Consider the following 20,295-nt stretch of genomic DNA (forward strand, 5'->3'; position numbering starts at 1 on the left):
TAACTCCGGTATAGTCATTAAAGCCATTTTTGTGATGCATACAGCTTTTATGTTATACCATCCTCACTACGTGGCACCCATGTGTAGCATGGTTCTTTATCAGTATAACAGTAGTATGGTCATGAATGCCATTTTTGTGATACATACAACTTTTATGTTAAACCTTCTGCCCTATATGGCACCACTATATAGCATGGTTCCTCATATAACATGGGAATGGATCCCGTTTTTGGGAAACTAGTTTTAATATAAAACCTACCTCAGTGTATGGCAACCTGATTTATACGGCACTGCAGTATTATGCCTCTCCAATAAAGTATTGTGGTAATGAACCGGTGTATAATTTTATTTTCCTTCTGAAGCCATATCTAGTCAAATGAAATGTTTTACTGCAAAAGACATCATATTCTACTAATGTCCCATCTCCCACAATGGTCATCTCCCTAAATAGCCATCTGCATTGATAAGACGAGTTTTGATATTTATTTCACTGAAGCTATACATTTGATCTGACTTTATTGGGAAACTCTGACACATGCAAAGATCATTCATCTCGTGATAGTTTGTTTAAAAAAACTAAGCAAATAAATGTTACTATTTTGTGGCCAACAAGACTAATTATTCTACATTAACACAAGACATAAAAACCTCTCTCTCAGAAATGTTCTCCATTAACAGACACACTTTCATAAGCAGCACTCCAAATGTTATTATTTTCACACAGTAAATATATCCACACATGCATTCTTTCTTTCTAAAGAAGGCATCACAAATACGCAAAAAATACTGGCATTAATCTCCACACAATGACACATGAGCACTTGCATACCTTGTAAAAGATACCAATAGAGAAACTGTATGATTGAAATAACTACCATATATACTTGCTTATAAGTCAAGTCCAACTGCATGCAACACAGAGTCTGATCTGCCACTGCATAAGGCACCAGCAGATTAGGATCTATGTTCTTTGTTTTGCTGATTACTCCTAAAAAAAAAAAATGATCATACTCTGATCTGCCTGCAAATTATGTGATTGCAGACCTGGGTATGTGCAGTACATAGTTTGACTTATAAGCATGTATATACAGTAACAATGAGTATCTACAAATATACCACTATGAAATAAGTGGACTAAATGATGGCCTGGCAGAAATTTTGGATTGTGCTGCTCTCTGTATTGCATCATCATAGGATTTCACAAAGAGATTAACCTTAGGTCCTGTATTCCACACTGTACCAGTTTCATCCACAATAGATGCAGTAATAGTGACTGAGTGAACTCCTAATACAGGAAATGCCAGGAGGAAACTGATACTAAAGTAGTCATTGTGTGGTTCTGCTGTCTGTGTGAGAGAGTTACTTGTTGGATCTGTTACCTGCAATTAAAAGTTACCCTTGTAAGAAAATATGTATCTAAAACTACAGAAATTCCATACAATGTGTTATTGCCTATGAATTCAGTACAGAAAAGATATCCAAGTATGTTATTCAGTTATTATAATGCTTCAGTTGAGTTCAGCAACTGATGTAGAAAGTTTGTCATTTGCATAAATTCTAATACATTTGTAGTATATTAACATTATTGATAACATATTCACCAACAAAACAAGTTTTACGTTCATAAGCAAATCAAGAAAAACTTTATCCTACATGGTGACTGAAGACAGACTGGAAAATATATAACCCTACAACAAATTTTGACCAATGATAGAGAGATGTCTGTGAGGTAAAGGAATTGACAATACAATATGCTTTGGATGGGATGGACAGAGGTAAGATTTTGTCCAGTTCACTAGAAAACCTAGATGATTTGAAAACATTTGATCATCCCTGCCGTTGACCAGAACAGAACTTACCATGTTTCTGGAGGAAGCCATCCAGATATGACGCTGTTGCTGTGGGTTAAGTTGACCAAAACAGGATGACACAACAGTTCATAATCTTGGTGAAAACCCATGGATGGATGTTTAGGTCATATAGGAGAGCTTCAAGTTGATAAATTGTTCTGTGGTAAGCTAAATGAAGGAATTTCCATTATGCCAAATGTATAGGGATGTGGAATTGGTCAAGAATGAAGGCAAATTATCTCTTCTAATGCAGAGTCAGATCAATTGAGCCATCTATATATTGAGCCATCTCCATTTGAAACTTTGGCAGGGATATATATTAACCCAGCTCAGGTCAATAATCAGGCTGATCTTTCTTTTAGATTTTCGTAGAAAGGAAGAGCCACTGCCGCATTGTTGATTAGTGACCAGATCTCCTGCTGCATGGTTTTGGCGTTGTCAGGCTGTGAAGTAACTTACATAACTAGTGGAGAGGTCATGGGTGGAAAATGTGTAGATAAATGAAATCTGAAATCCACTGCTCAACCATGTTGTGGAAATAGAGTGATCCACAAGAATTGAAATGCAGGAGTCTGGCACCTACCAGTAGGCTACCTGCAGGTGGTCATGGTGGCAAGTCAACAGCTAAACTGAGTGGGCTGTGTCTCCTGACACTGGACTTGGAACATGTCTGGTTCTCAGTTTGCCACAGAATATACTGTGTCTCTTTGAAACTGACTGTCTCTCCTTTGGTGATGAGACTGATTGGGTCTATATAGCTGTGGAGGCTAAGCTGCAGTTTGGAGGAGCAGTTCTTGGTCTGCCTGTCTCTTCCTAGCTGCCAACCCCAGAGTACAAAAATAATGACAGCTCATGACAAAAATACTGATTTTCAAAACTTTAATGCATATGTAACTATTCACAACATCTACAACCATCAGTAAAGTAGGACAGTAACTTAATTATTTCATGTCAAAGATGCATGTTTATAGAAGTCTTTTCCACACTTTGTTTTTTCAGTCATTATCAGTTCCAATGTACCATCTTTCATTAATAATCTAAACTCTTTGCAATATTTTTACTGAACACTGTTTTCATTCTAGCACATGAATAATCCTTTGCTGATGTAAACTGTGTCTGGTGGTCATCTGGGCTGCCACCAATGGATCCAACAGATTCAATTCTTGTCACAGTGATTCTAGATCTTGGAGATAAAAACTTCAGACTGTCCCCTGTGCATGCCAGCCAAAAGCTTCCATAATGTCTTGGAATGAAATGTTACATTCTAACATGATGCTCAAAGAAATTGCTTGAATCTCAATGTTTGCTGGGCATATGATCTGCTTCAACCAAGCTGCTAAGGCTTGAGGAGTATATCCTCTCTTCTGGCCTTCACCATAGTTGGGACTCCTGACTTTTCTCCAAGCATTTCAAGTAGTGCTAAAAAGCATAGACTGGGTCTTGCATCACTGCCTCTCTTGTTGTTGTTGTTGTTGTTGTCAGGCTATACAAGGCAGCCAGTATTAATGGTGGAGGAAGAACCCAGGAAAAACCAGGAAAGAATCACCGACCCACGAGAAGCTACCGGCAAGCTTTCTCACATATCCACATTGGCCAAACCCGAGACTCAAACCCACGCAGATAGAGGTGAGATAGCAGTGATCCGTGATGGAGAGCGCTTTAAACCACTCTGCCACTCGGGGCCCCCTGCCTCTCTTGGTATATTAATAAGGAGAGAGAATGGCTATCCACATTCTGATTACTCACAAACTAGTTCTTAGTTAATCTTCGCAGTGAGACAAGTCCAAGAGAAGTGCCTTGAGCAGAACATGATTTTGTTGTCCAGCGGTGTACCATGTCCCTCCTGCAACTGCCTATGTGCATCAAAATTTGGACTCTGGAGCCACATGCGCATCCACCATCAATGAGATCCCACAACTTGTCTTCCTTGGCTCAAGAGACTACCAAGAAGAGTTCTTAGTTAACTTACCTGGTTGTGTCATTGGGACCACAGAACCATTCGATCTGAACTAAAGGTAATTTAGGTCCAATGAATGGTTGAACTCATTCACCGTGCATGCTGATACAAAGGTCATCTGAACACATGCTTTATAACATAGAAGTTTCAGTGACATTCTGGACAAAGGCTAAAACTTACCGTATCTGAGCTGAGCTAAGTTAAAACTCATGAAAGCTCCTGCTTAGAAACAATGTGAGTGATCTAGGCCTATTTGTATCAAAAGATGGCCAACAAGTATGATCTTATATTATCTCAGTCAAAATCATAACATCATGATAAAGACAGCCAGATAAGGGGAACCAATTAGCCATTTGCTGAGGGTAAACGAAAAGGCAGCCAGATAAGGGGAACCAATTAGCCATTTACTGAGGGTAAACGAAAAGGCAGCCAGATAAGGGGAACCAATTAGCCATTTGCTGAGGGTAAACGAAAAGGCAGCCAAGAAAAATCAAATCCACTGCTTTATTTAGCAAACCTAGGAGTTGCAGCAACTTTCTTGTTGAAATCCACTCCTTGTGCTCAGTAATCCATATAATTCACAAATGAGGTAGATAGGGATAAAAATTATGTACCCAGATAGAGGAATTGCTGGGCTGGGATAAGATCTAACTTCTCCAAGTTTACTAAGGCCCAGGTGAGTGAAAATGGGCTAAGGCTGTTTATCTCCTTAAAAGAAATTGAACGTCTTTTAAAAGGATGTCAGCCAGATATGCTGTATACGATGAGGAAAACTGAAATAGGGTGATGATGCAGTCAACTGTTTTCATAATTGTCGGGGTCCTGATCCTGTGGTCAAATGGCAGAGCACAACATTGGTAAACTGTTTTATGGAAGGCAAATCAAAGGAACTTGCAGCTTGCAGGTCTTCCATCGATGGCTTAAAATATTCCAGAGCTGAAATCTGCTATGAGTTCTTAATTTTCCCAACCTCCATGTATTTTTTGCTTTCCAATGTGCTTCCTCACATCATCTCTGCCACCATGCCAAATGCTAACATTTGTGGTAAACTGTGCAAAAAGCATGATATATATCAGTGTTTGATTCTTTAAACCAAGACTCTTAAAAAATTCTAATGAATATTCCAGACACAGCAGTCAACTGTTGGCTTAGCGCTGGTCCTGGTGGCAGATATGTACACATACCTTTTATCAAAACCAGCAGCTAATACATATTTATCTTAAATAGTTAACTGTGTAATATCAACCACTACGTTTGAAAAATTTTAATTCTTTAAAAAATGTTTTTATATTTTGCATTATATTTTTGTTATTTCTATAGATTAAAGCACATAAATCTCATCAAGTCTTGGCAAGTGATTACAATTTTGGGACAAGTGAAAAGGTTGGACAAGTCAGTTTCCTGACACCACTTGTTCTGGACAAGTAGATAAAACAAAATTTGTTCAGCCCTGTGGGTGGAATTAAAGATGAGCTTGATGGACATCAAGCAGTGATGCAGCACAATGCTGATCATGCCACAATCAAAGTAGTAACATTCTGTATACAGCTAACCATCCTGTGTTAAAAAGGGGTGGCTATTTGGAGGAGTTTCATCCCTTTACATGTTACAGAGCTTTTAAAGATGAAATTAGTCTTTTCATCTTTTCCAAAATGGATGGAACTGAGAGGATTTGGAGTTTATTTCCCTAACATAAATGTGATCGGAGAATGTATTCAACAGAGAAAAGAATGTACTCTGTCTTGAAAGCTGTTTATCACTTGACAAACCTATTTATTAAAATCACATTACTGCATCATAAAAAACATACAACACAGTGTGACATAACACCAGCCATATCACTGGGCAATAGCATTAAGAAATACAAAGTCTGTATTGTAATGTGATATATATAAAAAAATCAACCAGAGTCCCTTTGTCAGACAAGAAACTACTGAAATGTTTTGAATATCATATGTCACATGGCATCAGCTGCTTATGGGACATTACTAGACTGACCACATGAATTTCAAATAAACTCGGATAAAATCACATAGGCTCCTCAGTGTCTGTCATATGTAAATTGAGAAAACGAAAAATCTCAGTAACAGCCTACTGAGAACTAACCATTTAGTGTCAAACTTAGTGTTCAACATGAAGTATCATGGCCATATATACCAACATGAAGTATCATGGTCATATATACCAACATGAAGTATCATGGCCATATATACCAACATGAAGTATCATGGTCATATATACCAACATGAAGTATCATGGCCATATATACCAACACATGGCCATATATACCAACATGAAGTATCATGGCCATATATACCAACATGAAGTATCATGGTCATATATACCAACATGAAGTATCATGGTCATATATACCAACACGAAGTATCATGGCCATATATACCAACACGAAGTATCATGGCCATATATACCAACACATGGCCATATATACCAACATGAAGTATCATGGCCATATATACCAACATGAAGTATCATGGCCATATATACCAACATGAAGTATCATGGTCATATATACCAACATGAAGTATCATGGTCATATATACCAACACGAAGTATCATGGCCATATATACCAACATGAAGTATCATGGTCATATATACCAACATGAAGTATCATGGCCATATATACCAACATGAAGTATCATGGCCATATATACCAACATGAAGTATCATGGCCATATATACCAACATGAAGTATCATGGCCATATATACCAACACGAAGTATCATGGCCATATATACCAACATGAAGTATCATGGTCATATATACCAACATGTAATTAAAACATGTACAAATCTCAGTGACAGTTATAATCAGAAAAAAGATACCTATGTCTCACCTATGCTCAGGTAGTGAGACAAAACTTTCTAATCGATACTTTTCTTTTCAAAACATCTTTCAGTTTCGTAGAAGAAACAAAATAGTCAAAGAGCATAATTACAAACACAAACAAATTTGTGGTTTGCCTAATGATTTTAATGCATATTTTGCACCTAAAATTCTATTAAATTGCTGAAATTTATGGAAAAAAATTTCATCTTTATTTTCAATAGAATATTGTGCAAATGAGGATGCGAGATATAAAAATTGACTAACCTTTGTGTCTGGACCTGTGGGATTCTTACTCTGCAGGTTAGAGGTCACTTCCAGTTTGACAACATGGACTTTTCTGAACAGACCTGGACATGAGCCATGCTGGACCACCCCCTCAACTTTAAGTGTTAGATGGGTGTCATATTGGATCGATACAGGGTCTAAACTGGAGTTCTGCTGTGGAGATACTGCCAACTGAAATATAAAAATATGTTATACAAGTGTCACACATTACTGATACTAGGCTGAGACTGGAGTATTGGTGCACAGATAATGCCAACTGGAATATTCCTACATGTAAAGTCTACTGTCAGAAGCTAGTGCTTGTTGAAAAGAGGCTGTGAAAAGAATTTCAGATTTTGATTGCTCATAAATACTTATACTATATGTCTATGTGCTACTGTGATAATATAGAGTTTTAACATAAAATATGTGTTGTTAATTATTAATTTCCTGTGTCATTTCCTAAAAAATTACATTCCAGGCTGATCAAAATGGGACGTTATTTACATACATAAAAAAAATTAAAATAGCTTTCTTTTATCATTCCAAGTAGATAAAACTATGGATGCTTGGTACCAACTTGTGTATTCTGATTTCTAACCTGTAAAATTGTCTTTCTGGTTGGAAAATAATGTTAACAAATTTAATTTTTATCACCCCACTGTTACATGTGATGCATCTGTCCAACCAGTTATGTGATGATCAATGACTTGCAGTGTCATAATCCTTTCAGTACATTAAGTAAAAAGCTGAGCATTGGGGAATAATTTTATACTGTGTCTGAATAAAGAAAACTTAAATACTTTTATATACTCAACATCTGACCAATTAAAAAAATTATAGACAAACCATCTGTGTCCATCTGCTTTGACCATTACCTAAGTAAAATGTTGGGTTCTATTTATACCAAAAACCCAAACAGTTGTACATGAGATTCAGTTTGCACATGGCACACATGCTATGCTGTTGTCAAAGACCATCATGGAACTAATCAGAGTCGTTGCAGTTGATCAGGATGCTTGCTAAGAATGTCCGTAAGAACATGACTGTTATGTGAACCAGTAAGTTACATGATATGTGACAAAATACGAGAATTCTTTAAACAGGTAGCAAAAAGACTTAACATAAATTGTTTATCTTTAATTACAAATATATGATGATCAATAAAATGAAAGAATGCAGAGAGGAAATACCAGTATTTTCTTGGCACTCTCAAGATGGTCATTTATGACTGACATCGAAATCAGCGAAATTTGAACTTAACCACATGCTCAAAATCACTTTAAAAAAGAATTGTCGCTTTTGGTAAACTTAAAACTGAAATTTCTAGTCATATTGTGAATGAATGCATACTGCAACAGCTTTTCCAGCTGGTCTGGAAAAAATTGATTTTTTTGTGTCAATTCTACTCAGTACTCACTTTATCATCTTTACTTTCAAATAGACGAAATAGTCATTCACAAATCTAATAAACTTAAACGTAAAGTCCACTACATGAGTGTACATTATTTGTTTACAAAGTAGTTCCTAATACACTATATTATTTCTGGACACAAGTATTGTGCACATGCATGCAATATAAAGGTGTTCAGTATCATAGAACACTGAATGATTTTGACAATGTAAAGTTAACTGATAAAAAAGGAGTATATAATAATGTTGCTTACAGCACCAACCTGTCAATTGCTGTCTCCCAAATATTTTATGAATTATAAATAGAGAAATAAAATTTTAGGATATCTCTAAGTGCCAGTTCAGGAATTATCTGAAACTCATTTGCCCACAGTGGTCCATATTTGTGAAACCAAGCTATTTATTTGATGAAGTATTCATTTTGCTTGGTTGCATTGCTATCTTTTAGCACAGTTATGAATGAGTTGGTTAATTTAAGGTAGTTTAATTATATTACATACACAATAACATTTATAACAGTGTTTGATTGATTAACTAAAGTGAGTTCACCCGACTTACGACTGGGACTGCTAGATTTTAAGTATGTAGGATTTGCATGACTTTTAACTTTTCTTTTATTCCACTGCCTTTATTTGATTCAAAATATGTAACTAACATGATAATACAAGGGAGGCCAACTTTTAATTCAGTGCAAAAAATACAACAAATGCTTCTGCAAGTCAGTTATCAAAACACAGTTGGCACATGCTTAATTAGGTTCTCAGAGAAATGGTTAAAAAAAACATAATTAACATAATAATATAAATAATAATATAAAGAAGGCTAGCTTTTAATTCAGTGCAACAATACAACATATACTTCTGTAACTCAGATATCAAAATACGGTCAGTACTTAATTAGGATCTCAGAGAAATGGTTGTGGACATAGCTGTTACGGTAGATTGACAAATTTTACACTTAAGTACACATTGCATTTATGATGACTACACTTAAAAGGAACTAAAAGATAGAACTAAAACACAAATTTCACTTAATAAATAATTATTTATTTGGCATTTAAATATTAATGTACTGCCTAATCTAGGCATAAGTGACATTTTCAATGACTGAAATTTCCTTGAATATGGCGTATTAAGAATATTGTTTGGAAAGAAAATGTAACAAATTATACGACTTCTTATTAAATGCTGATAATTTCATAATGTTGATTACAATTTCCAGGTCCTATCTACCATTTTCAGCCATAAAATGAGCTGTATATCAATGTTTCAGTTACCAATTTTGATCGTGATTTTCTTAAAGTTTAACAAATATGGATATATTTTGGGGTATTTTCTGGTAAAATAAATGGGATCCATGCCTGACCCCACGTTATAAGTGGGTTCATGAGTTATCAAGGGAGTGGTGTACATGATAAATGGATACATTTTATATCCATCTTAACCAAACAGATGCTGATTGATGTTACTTATTATACGGATAAATAAAAATAAATCATCAATTAAATACCCGAATTGTCTGAAATGTTACATGAGTTATAAGTTAATGACAGCTATGCACAGACAAGTAATATCTGGAAAGGAAAACTGACAGTTATCTTCCAGCTGTTATTGTATAGATGTTGGGATACTAGACTATTGACCCATAATAAATTTGATGTGAAAATGAAATCATCTCAAATTTGGGGTATTTGTCCCACAGGATTGGCTGAAGAGCATATTGTCAGTCAATATAACATGTCTTATTAAATACAGTTGTAAGGTTTGAAGAGAGTTACTGTACTGATCTGAGAAGAGACCACAGTTCTACTATGAGGGCAATGCTATCCGGCATTGGGACATTTGTCATGTCACAATCTACCTTCTTTATATTATTATTTTGACAATCAGTATCATAGCTATCTGGCATTGGGACATTTGTCATGTCTACTTTCTGTATATTATTATTTTGACAATCAGTATCATAGCTATCTGGCATTGGGACATTTGTCATGTCTACTTTCTGTATATTATTATTTTGACAATCAGTATCATAGCTATCTGGCATTGGGACATTTGTCATGTCACAATCTACCTTCTTTATATTATTATTTTGACAATCAGTATCATAGCTATCTGGCATTGGGACATTTGTCATGTCTACTTTCTGTGTATTATTATTTTGACAATAAGTATCATATTGTATTAGAACAGGATTTAGACAAAGAGTTCTTCAGAGATACTGCCAACTGAAATATTAGTGCTACATGAAATCTATACATGTATATCAGGGCCAGTGTGGCGCCACAGCAATGTTGCCAACTGACATACGGACATTTGTTGTATCAAAATATACTGCATACTAAAATATGGACATAGATGGGGGTATTAGTTTTGATGCTGTGTCTAGAATAAATTTCTACTAAGGAAATGGTGAAACTGGTATATATAAAAAATGTCATCTCAAACAGAATTGTTTACTTTATATGACTTATGTTTCTGTCCATCTTCTTTCAGAAATAGATATATATTTCGACCATCTCTCTCTCTCTGTCTTTCTCTCCATAAGCATATCAGCATGGTAACAATTTTCTGACTTTAATGCACTTCTTTCAGCAACTATATATATATTCAGCCTGTAGTTAGTATTCATATTTTAAATAATGAGGACTGCTCCAGTGGTCTACTGGTTAGAGCATCTACCTCGGATGCGGGAGGTCATGGGTTCAAACCCCGGTCGAGTCACATCAAAGACTTATAAAAATGGTACTAACAGCTGCCTCTCTAGGCACTCGGCATTAAGAGGTTAGTGTTAGGACTGGTTGGCCTGGTGTCAGGATAATGTGACTGGGTGGGACATCATGCTACATGTCTGCAGCACGATGTCCCATTAATAGACATCACTATAAGCTGCCACACTTCAGACATCATAGTGATATGACTGCAGAACTGTTAAAGTTATATTAAAAATCCAAATCACACACACATACAAATAATGAGAATATCTTTATCACTGGCATGTAGTAGACTATTGTATACACATATACAATATAAAAATTTGAATTCAACACAACTTCAATTAGTATATTACAATTGCTTGTGGCTATAGTGAGGGGACAAATCATGATACGTTGTGACACAAAACTAGATTCAAGTTCAACCTGTACACAAATAAAAGTCAAAAACTGAAACTCTAAATATTTTTTAAAATCATCTGAATAAATTTAAATTGAAAAATGCAACCTGCAATCAAACAAAGGTTTTTCATTTTACCCAATGTTGTGGGCCTTCCAATTTTGTAATCTATAAAAAAGATCATAGTGTAAATTATTTTTCCACATTCAACTAATTCCCTTACCAGCTAAATCATCCTTTCTTTTTCACAAAACAAAATAAAAAAAATGGAATTACACAACTTTTCTAAACAAAAATTCAAAGCACTCCGGTGGCAAAAGTGGTTATAGAGTCCACCTCGGACATGAGAGGTCACAGGTTGGAACTCTGGCCAAGTCCTACCAAAGACATAAAAATGGTACTAGCAGCTGCCTTGATTGGCACTCAGCACTAAGAGGTTAGCATTAGATCTGGTCAGCCAGGTGTCAGGATAATGTGACTGGGTGGGACATCATGCTACATGTCTGCAGTAAAACTCTCCCTTTTCATAATTTGGTAGTTCAAGTCCATAACTACCAACCACATTATATGCTAAAACCATAGTACTGTGAGCATGATCGATGATTTTATATATATACACATGTATATTGTGGGGTTAGGATGGGGCATTGATAAAAAAAATGCAAGTCAAGACTGCTGACTGAATTATATACTAAAGTATGCAAGCCAAAATGTGTGATGTGCATTTGTGTTTGGGAGAATAAAAAAATCACCAGTCATATTTATGATTTTTGTTTATTTAAATTAAAAATGTTTTTCCACTTCATAGTACTTGTGCATTTCAGGCTGTCAAATATTGTTTTAAGCATACATTTTCTCTAAACCCATTTTGTCATATAATCAAAAGACCAATTCAAGTACAGGGTCTTGGTAATAAGTGCTCAATGGATAGGCACCGCAAATTCCAAATGTTTTTTTATTGGTTTTTATTATTTTTTAGAAAGTTTTGGTCTTGGTCTTAAAAGTGTTACCTTATTATATACAAAAAAGCATAATAATCAGGAAGAGCTGTATTTTCTTACTGAGTCTTTTGGGGAAATATCATGATGACTTTACTCTGTAAGAATGTTTTACAACACTTTTATAAAAGTACAAGTAAAAGTCAAAAGCTGTATTATCTGTTAGGTCATGATTGCCTTCTATATTCACACCACTTCTAAATACACTAATCAACGCTCCCAGACCCGTTTAATCTGACTTTGCTCTTTGAACACTAATGAGCCCCAAATGTAGGATGTTCTACACTGAGAAAAATTTAAATTAATTTTATGCTAAAAAAGAAAATGACTCACTGTATGCATACTAAGACACTATGAGAAAAGGCAAAAATATTTAGATTTAAAAACGTATTTTTCATCAATAAAGAAACAAACTTAACATGCCTTTACAAAATACAAAGAAAAGAAAATATTCTGAAGATTAACCAAACAGTTTAGAATAATTGTCATGATATTTTTAGTACACATTCAAACTCAATACACATTACACTCTCATGGTTTCCTTCACAAATTTTCAATCAACATTACCTTAAGAGCAGTGGACTGTAGGCTCTGGAAGAAGAAACGAGGAAAACAGTTTGGAACCCGAGTAAGACTTTCTGCTGACTCACTCAAAAACTCTGTATGCTGCACATAAAAAAACAAAATACATTAATATATCTATTAACAAATATCATTATATAGAAATTCTGGATACTGTGCTGTACTGCAACAGACTTTGGTGACAAAAGTTATAAAAACTGTAAAAATATAAAATTTAAAATTTTCAACATCTATTAGCTGCAAAATTATGTTAAAACGTTATTCTAGAATTGGTTGAACAAATGTAAAACAATATATGTTGTAGAAAAACATACTTGAAATTTAATACATCTTATTTCCTTCTTAAAACATTATTTGACAAAAATAGATTCACAAATACTACCACAAAGTGAGATTATTTTTTTAAATCAACATAAGCAAAAATCGTTAGAGTGTCAGATGTTATTCCCAACAACCGTCCACATGCACCCTGACACACATACACAAAATAATAAAATTTTCAAGCTCATTGTACTGTGATTTAGTATTTAATTCAGTCAGAAATTCTGACAGGTGTACCCAAACTACAGTTCTATAATAAAGGAAAGCTGTATTATAAGTCTAGTCACCCTGCAAAAGCTTAATCCCAGACAGTGAAACTCCCTGAAGCTTGATGGAAGATTACCTACTGAATTTCATTTGCCTATGTCAAGCATGGGTTGAAAATAATGCATTAAAAACAAACACCAAAAAAGTAAATTTTAAAAAATCATTAAAATGACACAAAAATATAATCAAGTCATCCACATATGTACAAAAACATAACTACCAAATACCATTTGTCTATATCAAGTAGTTTTTATTAAACCTGCATACAAGTTTCCTGGCTCTAATAGAACAATGGAGATGACAAAAGCAAGATGCAAGTAGTGCAGGCACACAAAATGCATTAATTGGAAATCTAACTCATTCTATCAATATTATTCTATCACCACTATTATAACATTATTATTGTAATATTTATTTTCTTTGAAGCTATTCATGCTCTTGTCTTGTGAATAGACTTTTGCCATGTGTAAATGACCTAATTTCAAGATAGTCAAGTTTAACACAGGCTGAACTTCAACAGATTTGTCCACTAATCAGGTCATTCAGCTGAATATTGTTTAAAAATATTACTAGATGTGTTTTTTTAGCCCATGTCATGTATATTGTGTGTGACTAATGCTTATCTCCAGGTAAAAACCAGTGGCAAAAATAATGCACTATATTTGTAAGACAAGTCCAGCTGCAAACTGCACAGACCCAGATCTGACATTGTACAATGCACCAGCAGATCTGGGTCTGTGCAATTTGTTAGAACTAATCAGTAGAACAAACAACACAGACCATGATCTACCTGCACATTATGCAATGATCAGGGTCTATGCTGCCTGCAAATGAACTCAACTCATACAAATGTATATACAGAAGGACAAACAACTGCTATTCCCCTTGTATGTCTGGAGGAAGAAACATATACTGAACACTAAGAAGAATCATTTGTAACTTTTTTTGGAAGAAAATGATGCTGAGATATTAGTCACCTTGTGGGTTATTTTCTGTACCCCCTCTGTCTGTATGAGTGTGTCTAATGCTTTATGGATAATCTGCAGCTGCTGGGAGAACTTGTCGTCCCTGCCACGGCTTGCATCCCCTGAGTAGAACATCAGTTTATCAGCAAACATTGTTTGCCTACAGATATAAAAAGGTAACAAATTCAATTTAACTATATAATAAATACACAGGACAAATGAATTATGGTCTGCTTTTTTTCTTTGATGCTGCTGGTCAAGTTTTTTTTTAAAAATGGCATGATAGAAAGTCACTGTATTGTACATTAATAATAATCAACTGTATTTAGCCTCAATGGACTGTTAAGCCAAGGGCTTATTTTACACAGGGTTACATGTATTAAAATGTAGAGAGATGATATCATGTGTAGTAAATATTTATAAGATATTTATTATCATAGATTAGTGGCACCTTCATCAAAAAACACATACACTTTACATAATTATGTTTAAAAGCAGAATGGGTTAAAGATAATTTCAAATCATTAGGCCAAATATTCCAGATCAATCAACCACTATATGTGAAAGTCCATTTAAACATTCCATGTGATCAAATAAAATCAAAAAACATCACAAGTGTCTCACCAATATTCCATTATGCCCTTATGGATCATCCTTAATTTATACTCCAATCATAAAGAAAAGTTACTGTTTATAATTTCATATCATAATCTCTGTAATTTTCCATACACCACTATTCCAATATGTAACTATTATTCTCGTGCATCTTTTAATACACATAAATATTTTCTTCTTAAAAATTTGCAAATAGGAGTATAACTGATACTAATAAATCAATATTTTCATATATTATTATTCGCACATGCCCAAACATTATTCTTATAAAGCAGACAAAAAAAATTAAGGACAATACACTACATACATAAAGACTTGAAAATTTTGATATTAGTTGTAAGTAGATCTGCTCTTTCTCCATACAGCTTATGTCCTTTTTTTATATTTGCAATACAATGACCAGTTACTGAATGTGATTGTTACATTATTGACATCTCTTTATCAAATTTATCACTATTGTAATGTTGCAAAATTCAGTTCAATCAAATGCACCAAATTATTAGGTTGTCATGGATACAAAAATGTAACCCATCCTTACCCATCCTGTGCATCCTGAGTGATTGACAAGATGGCCAGCTTCATTAGCTCACAACTCATCTGCAATCTAGGTACTGCTAAGGAATAAATCTTAAACAAGTGATTCATTTTTCTACATTTGATTTTCATTTATTGGTTGAAAAATATTTTTGGAAAAAGAAAAGTTAGTGGCTATGGTATGAAGTCTGATCACTCTGTCATAAAGTTTTTCTAAACATTTCATGCAATAAATGATACTCCAAACTTGGCAATTATACTCAGTATACTATTGCAGGCAGAATAATTAATTGATTGGTCAGAATAATTAGGTTTGGAGTTCATTAATATTTTATTATAAATTGGGTACAGTGCTGACTAAGCAACATATGAATTTTTCTGCATTAAAGTTTTAATAGGAGTAAAATACTTATTTTGTAGAAAACAGAGAATGGAAATTGGATATAATCTATTCATAGAATAAAATTGGATATAATCTATTCACTGAATGGAAACTGCATATAGTCTACTGACTTAATGGAAATTGGATATAATCTACTGACTTAATAGAAACTGGATATAATCTACTGATAGAATGGATATTGGGTATAATCTATTTAAAGAATGGACACTGGATATAATCTACTGATAGAATGGATATTGGGTATAATCTATTTAAAGAATGGACACTGGATATAATCTATTGATAGAACTGAAATTGGATAAAATCTAATGATAGGATGGAAACTGGATATAATCTACTCATCTCAGTTTTTTTACAAACACAAATAAATAAAACAAACAGCTTTATCTTTTGTAACATCAAACAATCAACATGTCAGTCAAATGTATGAAGGATGATTCTTACTACAACATGAAAACACTGCAAGTGAAGGCAAATTGTTAGTATTAGAATTCTTATCCAATCACATTAACATTAGGAAATATGCTCCTCTACCTCTTGAATCCAGATCGACCAGAAAGATGGACACTTTGTCTTTCCAGTCTGCATAGACCCCCCCAAAAAACTCTTACCCATTACCTCCCCTTAAAAATCACAGTGGCTATTCATAAATCAGACATTCACAAGTTTAAAGGATGTTCATATTTGTGTGGAAGAATTTAACAGTAACGATATCAGGCAAATTTTCTCAGAGAAGTATAACTGGCTAAAAAATGGCCATCAAATACAATCCCCATGACATTAATATTAGGAGAATAGGTAATTGGTGGAGAAATGCATGAGAATCCATCCATGGATACTCTTGGAGGGATAAATGGATGGAGTCCACATATGAAGGATAAACAGCTCACCTAACATAAAGGCAGTACAACCAATGGTCATGTAACAAGTGACACCAATTCAAGGTAAAAATAAACAAATGATGGTTGTTTACTCAGAATTTTTTTTAGATGAATCCAGCAAAAGCATAACACCTCATGAAAAGGTTGTACAGACATTGACTAGCTCTAGCGGTCACTTATACCACAGCCACTGAACCGACCAGACTCAATACTTGTCTTTGTGATGCTAGATCTCTGAGATAGATTCACAAGATGGTTTACTGTACACGCCAGCCAACAGCTTCAATAATATTACAGATTGCAACAATGCATTAAAATACAAGGTGTAAAGAGATCACTCTAATCTCATGAGATGAAATTTAATAAGGCATGTGATTGTGATTACCCATATCAGCCCTGATGCCAGCATTTGAGAGGTTATATCATTGTTCCTGAGCTTCACTGGAAGAAGATATTGGTCCCACAGCTTTTCCCCATGCATTTAATGTAGTGCTTGTGAGCATGGACACATCTCGCAGTAGTGCCTCTCTCAACTTATCAACCCGGGGGGAGGGGGAGAGGGACAGATGAACACTTTCTGGAGGCACACTGATGGCAACCTATTCCCTGCTATGAAGCCTGATCATGGCATTAGGACCAAAATACCATCTGATCCAAACTGAAGATATTTTGGGTCCACTGAAAGGATATGCAACTTCCCCACCCTGAATGCTGAAACTTTGGCCATCAGAAAACACTTATTTATGATAGTAGCATCAGTGACATTCTGGCTAAAGGCCTCAGCTTATCTGAGTTGAGCCAATTCCACTTAGCCAAGCTGAGCCAATTCTACTTACTAGCCAATTCTACTTAAATTCACTCTCTTTTGGAAATCAGCTATGTGATCTTGATAATTCCAGCCATGAGCACAGGAGAAAGTGAGACTGCTAAATATTTCTACATACTTTGATGTACAAAATGCTGGGATGGGATGAGATCTTGCTTCTCCCACTTCATTAAAAAACCTAGCTTATAGAGATGGGAAAGGTTGTTCCTGCCCATCACCAAAGAAGAATTTAACATTTGTTTTTGAAATGATGTCATCCAAAGATGCTGCCATCAAGGTTAATGCAATAGACCTGAACTGATTTACAACACAGTTGGTGGTTTTCATGAACAATCAGGGATTGATAGCGAGACTGAATTGGAGTGCATGTAACTGGTATATAGTTTCTTGAAAGAAACAAATGGAATTAACTTGCATGAAGTCTGGTGAATAGGTACATAAAAAATTTGCATTGTTTAGATCAACACTAATTGCAAATTCATCCATTTGAACAGAAAGCATGAGTGACAATGTCATTTCCATTTTGAAGCTCTGAGTAATTATTTACTTGACAAGTCAGCTGAGATCTATTACTTACCTAAGCCAGCTTTGAGCACCTGGAATAGTGTAGAATAAAACTCCTAAGAATTCTGCTTGCAAAAGCTCTCTCTAACACCTACCTGTCCAATAGAAAGCAGATCTCCTGCAAAATATCTACCTTCCCTGGACTGGAAGCATGATGTCCCACCCAGTCACATTATCCTGACATCAGGCTGACAAGTCCTAACACTAACCTCTTAATGCTGAGCGCCAAGCGAGGCAGCTGTTAGTACCATTTTTGTAAGTCTTTGGTATGACTAGGCTGGGGATTGAACTTATGACCTCCCTCATTTGAGGCAGACACTCTAACCACTAGGCCACTGGAGCAGTCCAGGGATGAGTACATCTACTGGACTGCAAAGAAATAGAAGCACACTCTTCCAACAACTCCAAACCATAAACAGCAAAGAATACAGGCAGTGTGAGCAAACAACTGCCAACAACAAGCACCAACAACCCCATGTTGAGGTAAATGGCAAGAAATAAAATAACTACTAATTGCAAAAAAATCCATACAAATATGGATAAAAAATCAAAATACTTGATACCAACATGTGAAAAATACATCGATGAGCAACACTAGAACAACTTTCAAGAAGGGTAGGTACCAATGATGCTGATTTTCTTCAATATCAAGATGCAATACAAGACAACATTGATTATAATGAGTGAATGCTTAAACTGGTAAACACCAGCTTGATGGATAGTCATCTAGTCATTGAGAGGTACATAAAGACAATGCCTCTTCTCTTTCTCTGTATGATAAATATATAGGAAAGACAAGAGGTGACAACACTAGTTTCTTAATATGAATATAATCAGGGAATGTATATGATGGAGAAATATGGCAAATACAAATAAAGGAAAACAACAAGGATACTGATGTACATTTTTTAGAGACTCTGGATCAGCATCAAAAGATGTCTTGTACAAATCAGCAAATCTGGTACTCAGATCTTCATACTCTCTTACACACTTCATCAACTGAAATAGGAACACAATTTTAACTCCTGTCAGACAAGAGGCATGATTATTAATAAAGATAAGTTTGCTAGGAGATATAAATGAATTCAATAAACTTAAAGCCAATTACCTCTTTTTTTAACTTTATTTCTTTTACTGGAAAAACTGCACAAGTTCTCACAAATTATTCAACAATTTAGATGCTAGCTTAACATACTTTATAAGATGGATGAATAAAGGACCTGAAGCAGACCACCTATCTTAAATGAGTGACCACTTACCCTTTTATGCATCAAAACAAGGATTGAACCCAGGACCACAGAGGTACAAAATGAGTGTATTTCCACTCAACAAAGTTCTTTTCTTACTGCATGAGTTCAAAAATACCATGTATTACCTCCCTTTCTGACACTTCCTTTTGCATTAATTGGAAGCATAAAATTCCACTTTGTGAAAGGAACATAATTATCTCCAACAAGTCAATAATCACAATAACATAGCTGTTGTAAAGAGTTATATTCCAACAGAAATGTTATTTTTGAAGTCTTTATCGAAAAGGGCATTTACGAACTCCAAATAAATACAGTACTATTATAACTCTTCATTATAATTATTTTATCTAGTAAACATTAAGATCCTTCTAGAGGGTTTTATTTTCCATTGGTATTAGTTTTTTTAGAAAATGCTAATAATGACCCGAGATCAAGTAGATAACTATAATTTTGATTTCTAGAAATTATTCATTTATGCTTTAAGATCTTAGCAGAATCAATTGCTGTATTGTTTTGCCCAGTAAGTCATTTGGGCTGGAATTTTATTTATTCAAATTATTTGTTCACTGGAAATACAAAGTCCTCTTCAAAAATAATATTCTTGAAAATACAGACTTGAATTTATAGTGAAATTTCAAATAAGG

At 34.7% G+C, this 20,295-nt stretch overlaps 1 protein-coding gene across 1 annotated transcript in view; it reads right to left on the minus strand.

The window, feature by feature from the left end:
* Nucleotides 1–328: 328 nt before the first annotated feature.
* LOC149805235 (integrator complex subunit 7-like) overlaps nt 329–20,295 on the minus strand; it is a 76,216-nt gene continuing 56,249 nt past the window's right edge. The window contains exons 15-20 of the mRNA XM_089948704.1: nt 19,297–19,400; nt 15,732–15,797; nt 14,591–14,738; nt 13,011–13,109; nt 6,920–7,111; nt 329–1,379 (exon numbers count right to left, since the gene is read on the minus strand). Of these exons, the coding sequence (XP_089804830.1) occupies nt 1,119–1,379; nt 6,920–7,111; nt 13,011–13,109; nt 14,591–14,738; nt 15,732–15,797; nt 19,297–19,400 (870 nt within the window). The 3' untranslated portion in view covers nt 329–1,118. The remainder of the gene's footprint in view (nt 1,380–6,919; nt 7,112–13,010; nt 13,110–14,590; nt 14,739–15,731; nt 15,798–19,296; nt 19,401–20,295) is intronic.

This window comes from Sinohyriopsis cumingii, chromosome 2 (assembly GCF_028554795.1).
Source record: "Sinohyriopsis cumingii isolate HCF-2022 chromosome 2, ASM2855479v2, whole genome shotgun sequence".
NCBI lineage: Eukaryota > Metazoa > Mollusca > Bivalvia > Unionida > Unionidae > Sinohyriopsis > Sinohyriopsis cumingii.